The sequence below is a fragment of the Poecilia latipinna genome, unplaced genomic scaffold, assembly GCF_001443285.1.
Source record: "Poecilia latipinna isolate Pla-1442-1.1 unplaced genomic scaffold, P_latipinna-1.0 Scaffold1400, whole genome shotgun sequence".
Taxonomy (NCBI): Eukaryota; Metazoa; Chordata; class Actinopteri; order Cyprinodontiformes; family Poeciliidae; genus Poecilia; species Poecilia latipinna.
In genome coordinates, this window is record NW_015114016.1 from 47,393 (window position 1) to 58,512 (window position 11,120).

At 49.3% G+C, this 11,120-nt stretch overlaps 2 protein-coding genes across 5 annotated transcripts in view; both read left to right on the forward strand.

Moving 5' to 3' along the window:
• The window catches only part of qsox2 (quiescin Q6 sulfhydryl oxidase 2), a 30,823-nt gene extending 26,592 nt beyond the window's left edge, over positions 1–4,231 (forward strand). The window contains exons 8-13 of the mRNA XM_015056681.1: positions 346–483; positions 554–683; positions 1,109–1,231; positions 1,808–1,958; positions 2,030–2,218; positions 2,840–4,231. Of these exons, the coding sequence (XP_014912167.1) occupies positions 346–483; positions 554–683; positions 1,109–1,231; positions 1,808–1,958; positions 2,030–2,218; positions 2,840–3,336 (1,228 nt within the window). The 3' untranslated portion in view covers positions 3,337–4,231. The remainder of the gene's footprint in view (positions 1–345; positions 484–553; positions 684–1,108; positions 1,232–1,807; positions 1,959–2,029; positions 2,219–2,839) is intronic.
• Positions 4,232–6,199: 1,968 nt separating this feature from the next.
• Positions 6,200–11,120, forward strand: part of LOC106962343 (nucleus accumbens-associated protein 2) — a 13,086-nt gene continuing 8,165 nt past the window's right edge. The window contains exons 1-3 of one of the 4 annotated variants that reach the window (XM_015056712.1): positions 6,200–6,670; positions 6,817–6,994; positions 9,649–10,376. In XM_015056712.1, coding sequence (XP_014912198.1) covers positions 9,930–10,376 — 447 coding nt within the window. In that variant the 5' untranslated portion in view covers positions 6,200–6,670; positions 6,817–6,994; positions 9,649–9,929. The other 3 variants (XM_015056711.1, XM_015056714.1, XM_015056713.1) reach the window with 3 other exon arrangements.

The following is an 11,120-nucleotide window of genomic DNA, read 5'->3' on the forward strand; positions in this document are numbered from 1 at the left end:
TGACATCTAGCATGACCTCCAGTTTGACCTCTAGCGTGACCTCTAGCGTGACCTCCAGCGTGACCTCCAGCGTGACATCTAGCGTGACCTCCAGCGTGACCTCTAGCATGACCTCCAGCATGTGTGACCTCTAGTGTGACCTCTAGCTGAGGTTTCAATCCAGTTAACCTGTAAAGTTTTTCCATCTAACAGATCAAAGTTTCTTTAAATCTCTGATGCTTTAGGCCAGCAGGTCATCCTGCCTTAGTGATGTGACGTGTTTATTAGCTTACACAGAGAAACGTTTGAATTATGGGTGTTGAACCTAGCTCTGACCCCTGACCTCCTGACCTCTTCGTCCTGCAGCGAGAAGCCGCTCCGGTTCTTCTTCTCCTCCCTGCTACGGAGCCTCCCAGGCGTGCAGCGCCGCAGCAGTTCTGAGGTGGCCCAGATGGGGGCGCTGCAGGACGGAGGGACTTCGGGGCCGTGGCGGGACTTTGACAGGTGAGGGTCCGGTCTGCGGTTGCGACCTGACGCCCCGCCGGGACCGGCTGAATGCTACGTGTCGCCGCAGGTCCCAGGTGTACACGGCCGACCTGGAGTCGGCGCTGCACTACCTGTTGCGGGTGGAGCTGGCTGCCCACGGCACGCTGGAGGGGGCGGAGCTAAAGGTCTTCAAGGACTTTGTCACTCTGGTTGCCAAGGTAACGGCTGAAAGCAGAACCTCATTTAGATTAGTGCTTTAGCATTAATGCAGCAAGTTTTTCTGCTATTGATTCCCACCATTGGTGCTAAGATAATCAGAACCGATTTAATGGATTAAATCGGTTCTGTTAATGGGTTAAATGTTTAATAAATGGTTGTTTTTTTTTCGTCTTCAGACTCAAAAAAAAAGCGTCAACTTATAAGAAAAAACTTTTTCTTATAAGTTACTTACCCCCAACTATAACCAAATATGACAGTCTAAGTAAATTAAGGCAAATTAAAACAAATACAATCTACTGGTCCATCCCTGTCCCCCTTCCTCCGCTCACAGTTGATTGTCTCATTATTTCAAGATTCTGCAGAATCTTGAATACGGTCGGATATTCTTTGGTTGTCGACCCCTGCTGACTGTTTCCTCCCGTAGCTCTATCCAGTTGGAGGCTCCGTGGTGAAGCTCATGGAGACGCTCTCTGATTGGCTGCTCGGTCTGCCGCTGCAGCAGATCCCCTACCAGGCCGTCCTGGACCTGGTGGACAACAAGATGAAGGTGAATCTCACACACACACCCACACACACACACACACACACCAGGACTTCCAACAAACAGAGAATGCCGAAGCCCCGTTTTAAGCCCTGACCCTGTCAGAACCTTTGACAAGGTCAACGTGACAGGAAGTTGTCGATGGCACCTTCCTGTTATGTTAAAACGAGGAAGTGCGGACATCTGGAGACCCAGAGTCAGTGGTCAGATGTCAGAAATAAGGATTGTTTCCTTTTTCCCATAGTTATTCATTTGGGCTACAACATGGCCGCTGGCTAATCACAGCGGTCACAACATAAGGCTGGAGCACCACCATGGGAATCCCATTAAGTCCCATTAAGCGCCGGGCCAGAGTCTCGCCTAACGTCCCGTGTTCTTATCGGGGCAAATCGCTAGGCTAATGCTAACCATGCTAACAGACTGCATCACTCTCCTTACCTGTACACCTAACCAGTAGGGGGCAGCAGAAGGTTCTCACTTTTCACCAGGACCCGACATGTGGGTTGAACTAGTGCTTCTGGGTCTCATTATGCATATATACAAGAACACAGGCAGAGAGGTGACTTCCTGTTTTCTGTGCAGATCTCTGGCGTGTTCCTGGGAGCGGAGCTTCGCTGGGTTGGCTGCCAGGGCAGCAGGCTGGGGCTGCGGGGCTACCCGTGTTCGCTGTGGACGCTGTTCCACGTCCTGACGGTCCAGCACGATGCAGCGCCCGCCGCGCTGGACGGCTCAGGTACGACAGGCAGAGACCCCGAGGTCGCAGCCCAGGTGTGTGTCCTTACTGTGTGTGTGAACACCACGCAGGTCTGGAGGGCGAGGCGGCACCGGTGCTGCAGGTGATGCGCCGCTACATCCGGACGTTCTTCGGATGTAAAGAGTGCGGCCGTCACTTTGAGCAGGCGGCGGCCGCCAGCATGGACCAGGTGACGAGCCGAGAGGACGAAGTCCTGTGGCTGTGGAACCAGCACAACCGGGTCAACACCAGGCTGGCAGGTGGGCCAGGGAGGGGCGGGGCCAGGGACATGCAGGGGCCACTGAGCTGACTGAATCACCTCGTTTCAGTCAGCTCAGTGGCTGAAACACTTGTTTTACAGAGAGAATAACTCAGAGCTTCTTTGCTTCATCAGATCAGTGATCCAATTATCAGGTTCTGTTCAGAGGTTCTGGTCCAGAAACAGTCAGGTCAGAATTTAAAGCAAGAATTTTGGAGCCATCCAGGTTTTAATGTCTGTAGTCTACTAACAGGCTGGATTAACCTGGATTATAGATAAATCTGAGTATCATCAGCAGAAACTCAGTAAAGCGGATCGGGCCGAGCCCAGAACCTGGCTGGACTCCACCAGCAGCCCTGAAGAGTTGTGGTCCAGGAAGTGAGGATGAGTTCTGGAGGCGCTGATGGTTTTACCTCAGAGAGAATCCCATGACCTCCTTCCTGCTGACTGAACAGTTTAACAAAAAACAGATGAAGTGGTTTTGGAAGCCGCCATCTTGATTCTGGCTCCACTCAGTGAAGGAAGCTTTTCAGGCGGCTATCTTGTTTTCTGGGTTCTAGGGTTTCATGTTGTTTCCGTCTTTGTTCCTCCTTCATCTCACCCTCCTCTTCCTCCCCTCCAGGGTCTCTGAGTGACGACCCGGTCTCCCCCAAAGCGCCGTGGCCAAGCCCCGCCCTCTGCCCCGCCTGCCACGAGGAGAGCAACGGCGTCCACGTCTGGAACCACGCCAACGTCCTCGCCTTCCTTCGCCGCCACTACGGCGCGTCCAACCTGAACCCCAGGTACTCCCTGACCTCCCCACGCCTCCATGCCGGTGCCGGTCCGGCTCAGACCAGACGGCCTCAGGAGGAACGCCCGGCTGCTGGAGGGGAGAGGAGGAAGGGAGAGGATCAGGTGGAGCTCCGACCCATCCAGCCGGGTCCGAGGCGGGGGGAGCAGGCAGTTCTGATCCAAGGAGAGGGCGGGTTCTGGATTCTGGGCCTGGGCTTCACCAGCGTGGACATGAGCCTCTGCGTGGTTTTATATGGCAGCTCCTGCCTCTTCCTCATGCTGCTCTTCTTCTTCTTCAAAGTCCGGTCCAGGAGGTGTAAGCTGCGCCACGCCCGGCTCCACGTCTGACCTGCAGCTGGTCCGAACCAGGACTCTGACTGGGTCAGAACCGCTGCTTCCTGTCCCTGGTTGACTTTCCTGTGCGGTTCTGAAAGGAAGCATCTCCGACAGAACAGATCCATTGAACTGGTCAGCGTTTTTTATCAGAACCGGGTCAGCTGGACCAGGTCATATCGGCACTAGACAGTGATTTAAGATGCTCTACCTATTTCTGTTTGTATTTATTTTACAGTGTGAAAAGTTTTGACCCTGAACTGGGCCATGAACCGGACTCAGAACCGGGCCATGAACTGGGTTCTGAACCGGGTTTTTTTCCTGGACCAGTGGGCGCGATGAGAAACCAGTATCTGAATCTGAACCAGACTGGAGTTTGAGTTCTCTTTGTGACAAATGTTGGACCTGCTGATGAACTCAAACTCCAGTCTTTGGATGGGGACCAGTGGAACCGGTGAAGACTGAGGAGTTGGACCTCCATGAAGAGCTCGGTTTGTAGAACCAGGACTGGATTGAAGCGTGGTTTCGATCTGGTCCAGTTAAGACTGGATCTGAGTCGGGGTCCGATCACAGCAGGAAAACCAGAATATGTGTGTCAGGTGATGAAGCTGCTTCCATCTGCTCTGTTCTGACGCCCTCTGGTGGTCAAACATGAAGCTCTCACAAACTGTTAACATTAATAGACTCCCGGTTGATGTTTGATGTTCAACTGAGGTTTATTTCTGACCTGCTCTCATCTAGGTGGCGTGTTTGAGTCGGTCAGGTGTTTCTGCAGTGTTTTACTCATTGATGTTTCTCAGTGACTCCCTCTGGTGTTTCTTGCTGTGAATCTGTTTCAGTCAGATTGTGTTTTTCTGATTATTTGTAATCTTTGTTAATGTGTGAATAAATCTTGTTGCTGCAGCTCTGAGTCATGTTTAAACCTCAGAACAGAGTCAATGTAAAGTTGCCTTGGGTCAAAGTTCAACACTTTTATTTATTTATTGTATGGAACTGTTTAACTGCCAGAGCTTGGAGATAAAATGAGAAATGTGCTGTTTGATCAGACCTAAACTCCCCATGGACCTTCACGTTGATCCATCATGGCTGCTGTTGGACTGAAATTTCTCTGGCTTCCTTTCCTTTTGCTGATCATCTGTCATGGACTAAATACTCCGTAAAACATGCCTTATTACTGTGCATTCAGTTAAAATAATAGTTATTTTCAATCTAAGTACTAGGGGTTCGGGTTACTGACACCCTAATAATGGCGTTGCCATGAACAAACTTTGGCATGATTTTGTAAATTATAATTTAATGCAAAGTTGGCATTTTTTTTAATGGACTTTCAATGCAACTTTTAGAGCAACTTTGCATTAAAAGTGTCATTATTTACCGAATGACACTTCATGACAACAGTCAGAAACATTCATAAAGACTTCTTCATGTTCATGTCAGGTGTTATGTTTATGACAGTGTCATGTCAGTCTTATGCACACCCCTTCAAATAAAGTGTTACCCAAACTTTTATTTTAATGAGATCAGTATTAAAATTTTTGTTAGTTACATACATTTTAATACATTACATTTTTAACATAAGCTAAGTGCTCTTTTTTTCCACTAAGTTCTGAGCGGAACCTTTGTTCTCTCGTGTTTCTAGTAAGACTGTTAATCTGACGCACAGCTACATCCGCTAACAGCAGCAATGAAGCGGCTTTTCTCGGTAAATTTCTGCTTCTAAGCAATCCAATTGTAAAATACTATTGTGTTCAAGTTGTGCAAAAAGGAGTTATGCTATCAGTGAAACTTTGCTAACCTAAAATAGCATCTCAATGCCAGACATGTAGCAGCTAAACACTTCTATCCGTTCCTGAAGAACAGCTTAAAAACTACGAATGTCTCTGATTATGGCTGGTTATTCAGTAATTTAGCAGCAAAGAGGGGCTTGGAATTGAAAATGTTGATTTTGTTGATAAAATGCGATAAACATTTTAATCCAGTCCCACTTTTGGTTAACATAATGAGGAGATTTTTGCTTTCTGGTTAATTTCTGACTGAAATACATTATTTCATCAGTTTGTTACATGTTGGGTTGATGTGTTTTAAATAATTTTTTTCTCTTCCTGCTCTGGATGAAGGCAGCCATGTTGGATTCATGTTAATCCATGTTTCTGTCTCTCCTTCCTCCCTCTCTGCTTAATCTTCTGGATTCTCTCTTATCCTCTGAACTGTAGATCAAGGATCTGGTCAGATTGGTCAAAGCAGAGCCCTCTGGCCCCAGTGGGGCCCATCCTGACCCGGTGGGGACCATGCAGCTGGAAACAGCTTCCCCCTGACTTTGGGTGAGAACCAGAACCTCCTGACAGCGACCTGTCCTCAGGAACACTGCAGCCGGTCCAGATGCTTCCACCAGAGCTGAACCACAATCTGGTGGTGCAACAGATTATTCTGTTCCATCAGAACCGCACCGTGTGACTCCCCCCAGAACCTGAACCGGTCCAGTTCTGGGTTCTGGACCAGCACATCCCAGCTGGTCCAGAACCCAGAACTAGACCGGTTCAGGTTCTGGGGGGAGTCACAGTTTAAGTGTCTTTCTGGGGATCGTTTGGGTTGATCTGGACCTCTGATCCAATTCTGGTTCATAGGCTTTTCCTCCCGAAACTGAAACGTCCTCAATGTGAAACAGTGTCGTCAGCAGGAAGTTATAGAGCAACACACACATACCTACAGTAAGCGTCCTCATTAAGCCTCTACCATCCATCTCCTTGATGCTACTGAGACGTTTAGATTCAGACCCTCAGACAGGATGTCTCATGTTAGAAACAGGTGTGTGTGTTCAGTGTGTGTGTGTGTGTGTGTTCAGTGTGTGTGGCTGGCACACAGGCGCAGTATGCACGCTATGTACTCAGCATGCCAACTCAGCCTCGGCACTGCAATGCAGCGCTGTGCATTTGGCCAAGTCATGCCACACTCTCACACACCCACACACACACTGACACCGCACACACGTGCACTGATCTCTGTGAGACAACATGTGTTGTGTGTGTGTGTGTGTTTGGAGTGTGTTTCCGGTTGATTGTCAACCTTGCAGTGTTTGGGTCTCTGCAGCGGCGAGCTGCGATGTCTCTCAGCCTCTGCAGGGCAGTTAGCCGCATTAGCTCCCTGCTTGTCCTCAGATGACTCCTCCTCCTCCTCCTCTTCCTCCTCGGCTGTCTGCTGTATCCCTGCCTTCCCCCTCCTCCTCCTCCACTCCTGTGACACACCAGACGATGCATTGACTGAGCGGAGGAGAAGAAGAAAACCTCTCCCAGCCTGCCAGCCGTCCTGCCTGCTGCATGGAGACGGAGAGGAGGAAGAGGAGCAGAAGGAGGTGAGGAAGGAGCAGTCTGCTTGTCTCTGGGACGGATGAGTTGTCTTTTAACTCATCTGTCTTTGTCGCCCTGTCTCTGTGTTTACACTGCTGTCTCCCTGCCACCCATCTGTCTCTACGTCCTCGTCTGTCTGCTGGACTACCAGAACATTGACCAGAACTCTGCAGGACCAGGTGAGTCCGGCGTGGAACCGTGGGGAGCCTGAGTGAGGTCTGCTCAGTCTGGACTGAAGTAAGGGAGGACCGCCCAGCCAACCGGGGACGTCCCTCTGGCATCCACAATACTTTTCTGCTGGGGTCGTTGGTGTCCATCGCAAGCGGTTGGTTGGTTGAGGTCCAACTTTCTGAGACAGAACTAGACAGAACTCCTCAAGCAGATTTAAATTAAAATCACTGCAAAGTTGGTATTTCAGAACTCATGACTGAAGTACATTCAGAAGTATGTCTCCACCTGGGAGTGTCCGGATTCAGGGTCTCTCTGAACCAACCAGTTCCTCCTCCTTCCTGATGTTCTCACAATGTCCATCACTATTAGGTCCAGCTGGTTGGACATAATCTGTTTATGGGTCTGGGTCTGGAAGTCCCAGAGGACCTTAGCTTTATCCAGGAGGTGTCGCCGTAAACCACCAGCTGGTAGAAGTTGGGCTGTTTCAGGGTGTCTTTGCTTAGCAGCCTCTGGTTTCTGTCTCTTCAGGTAGAACCTGGCCTCTACCTGTCCTGCTGCTGCTATGACCAGTGCCTCTGCATTGTCCTTCAGTCCAGACCAGCCTGGTTTCTGGCAGGTCTTCTTGATATCAGTGACTCCGTGTCATGCAGCTTGTTTCTTTGTTTCTCTATGAGGGTTCCTCCTGGTCCTTCTCCTGCACTTCCTGCTGTACTCCAGGATCTCTGGTGTTTGACCTCCCTCCTTACTCTTGGCGTACTGTCAGGATGTTGGACTGGAATGCTCCAGCTGTTGCATGATGCTTCCAAGTTTTGATATCAGTGGCTTGCAGTCATTCTGCCAGCAGGGTAACTGATGACTGGTAAGGTGTGGTACTGGCCTGGACTTGTTGCGTCCCATTCCCTTGTTTTTCTCACCAGAGGCAGACAAGGCAGACTACCTTGTGGCCTCATCAAGGTTGGAGTTTCCTTGGGGATCCCAGGGTTCTTGTAGCTGTCTGAAAGGTCTGCTGTGTTTCCCTCTGGAGGTTCAATCATCCTTTCTTGGATAACAGAGGAGGATCAGTGAGCATACAACTTGAACTGCACCACTCTAACATCTGTGACTGCAGTTTCTGTAGTCACTTAGATCTTCTCTTGTGAAGATCCAGCTGAGGGGTTTAAAGATCCACCAAGAAGGAACCTACTACCTGACTCTCAATCACCTGCTACACACAACAAGATTTTACAATTGTTGCCGATTTTTAAAAACCTTAGAGACTCCCTGATACATGACAATTAAACATGTTGGCTGTAGGTTTGTTCATACAGTTTGTGGTGTGGAGCTACACGGCAGCTCCAATTTCAGACAGGATCTTGTGTGAACTAGGCATTAAGCAACCCTGACTTGGAGAAACATTGTGGAAGGATGAGTCCTTGGATGGCATAGACCATCCAAGGACAGATATAGGAAATGACTAATGCCCAGTAAATGGAAGAGAAGCACAGAAGAACAGGGCAGCAGAAGAAGAGAGAGGAATAGAGGCCAGTTCTACCATACCAGAGGCTGCAGAGCAAAGACGCCCCTTGAAATAGTCTGACACCTACCATCTGGGTGCCAGGTGGTGCCTACAAGGAACACCTCAACCAGGTGGTCTACAGGAGGTGCCCTGGTCAGAGTGGAGACACCACCGAGATGGAGAAGGACAAAGCTAATGTCCAGTTAGCCTTCCAGACCCTGACAGACGGCTAACCAACCAATTGGACATTGAGGCGATGTAGATGAAGGGAGAAGTCAGAGACATTCTGATCCCAAGATTTTTGAGACTTCAAATCTCAAAGCTGAGGAGTTATAGAAATTTCCCAGTGGTCCCAGTTTGGTGAGGTGACTCCAGAACTGGGAGAACAGCTTCTACAATGTCGGTCCTGAAGAACCAGAGATCCAGTTCAGACAACCCTAAACATTTCTAGAACACACAAGATGGGATCACCAGAAAATGTGTGTTGAGTTAATGCCTGGGCCACGCAGCAAGGTTTCTATGATTTTTGTCCCGATTTTTCCCTTCCGATGATCTTAAAGGTCATTAGAGATAATCTCAGGAGGTCTTCCTGTCATGTGTTCAGAGTCTGCTAGGAAGGACCTCGGACTGCACCAATCTAAAATCAAGGATAGTCAACATGTTGGCTTGTCTTAGCCTGATGAATGTGATGTGGGCAATCAGAAAGCAACAGGAACACTGTGGGGAATCCAACACACAGAAAACAAAACAACAACCACGTCATACCAGGAAGTCTGGTGGATCTCGGAGACAACTTTTTACTTTGTCTCTGTTTAACATAGTTGACCAACTACTGCCATTGCTTCCATGTTTGTTTACTCTGAGCTCACGATGGTCTCAAGAGATCGTGAGAGATTTCCTGGATGCTGGTGAGTGAAATGGGTTCATGTGTTACTCCTGCAGTGTGCCTCCATACCACACTGTGCAACCAAACTTGTTGTAGCTCAGAGCTTTTATCTCCAGGTGCGGGGTCTCTCAGGTGTTTAAGGTCTCGCCATGTGAGCCAGGCATTAGGAGGTGGATCTGGAGGCCAGAGGACAGTAACCAATGTGTGCTCACACCAGCTTTTAGAGTGCTGTTGCTCCTGAGGACCCAGAGGATCAGGTTTCCCATCATCCATGATGAATCATCAATATACCAGGAATATCAGAAATGATTATGGTGGCTCCATGTGTTTTATTGTAACTTTTAGTGCCTGACGGCAGAGTCTGCTGGTTTCATTTATTCACTAGTGAAGGAAGCAGAGGTGATAGCTGGTTCTCTTCTTCTGTCTTTCAGCTTGTGTACAGTTCTTCATAGGATCCTCTTGCATTCCGCCAGACCTGCTGCCAGCTCCTGAACCACCTGAACCTCCCTTGGCTCCTGAACCACCTGAACCTCCCTTTGCTCCTGAACCACCTGAACCTCCCTTGGCTCCTGAACCACCTGAACCTCCCTCGGCTCTGACCTCATGGATGTGAAACCTTTGTCAGGACTCTTGCGCAGCATTCCCGACACTTAACCGCACCCGGTGTTGACCCCTGTTCCAGTTTCCTGTCCTGCAGAGCGCTGCATCCATCATGGCGGAGGGGCTGCTGCAGGTAGAGATCCCGGACTTCGGCAGTAACGTGTTGGGCAGCCTGAACGAACAGCGGCTGCTGGGCCACTACTGCGACGTCTCCATCCTGGTCCAGGGACAGGCCTTTAAGGCACACCGGGCCGTCCTGGCGGCCTCCTCACTCTACTTCAGAGACCTCTTCAGCTCTGTGGCGGACCCCTCCTCCTCCTCTTCCTCACTATCCTCCTCCCAGGCCGTCTTTGAGCTTCCGTCGTCGGTGACGCCGGCGTGTTTCCAGCAGATCCTGTCGTTCTGCTACACCGGACGGCTCAGCATGGCCGCCAGCGAGCAGCTGGTGCTCATGTACACCGCCGGCTACCTGCAGATCCAGAACATCGTGGAGCGAGGCATGGAGCTGATGATGATGAAGGCGTCCTCCTCATCCTCTCCGCTGTGCTGCGACTCTCAGGTGAACACCAGGAACTGCATCACACCAACATTACATCATTTATTTAACACTTAAAAACTATGTACAGCCCATAAGTTTGTGCACCCACTTTGAGCAGCAGTAACACCCATATTGTTGTGGAGGAAGTTTGGCCTGGTGATCCCACCATAGCATTTCAGGCTGAGGCCTGGACTTTGACTAAGCTGGTTGGTTTTAGATCTGCTGCGGTGTCTGGATCCTGGTTCTGTTCATGACCTGGTTGAACCAAGCTTCAGCTGCTGGACTTCCTTCCAGATGGTTTTGAATTATTTTACATGAAAGTTAAATCAGGTCATGTGACCTTTGAGCAGAGGCGCGTCATAGGGGGGGAAAGTGATGACAATTCTAGGGGCCCTGACCAGCAGGGGGCCCTCCACAGTTTAATTATTTATTTTTTGTTCATAGAAATAAATAAAAAAATCGGGGTCCTGTCAATTACAAAATTAATCACATTGTATTTTCAAAGATTGTTTTTAGCAGTAAAAATGTAATGTTCCCACTCCCAGACCAAAAAACACACATCCATATTTGCCCTGAACCCCCCAATCTGCGTTAAATGGTTCATTCCTGCTTGGAGCTTCAGAGTGATGCTGTTAGCAGCAGACAGTGGGAAACAAGAACGACTGTGGCAGCTACTATGCTGCTAAGAAAAGTTATAAAATCAGGTTTTCAAAAAAAAAGAGGGAGAGAGAAAAAGGCAAGAGTGTTAATTTATAACCCAGTTTT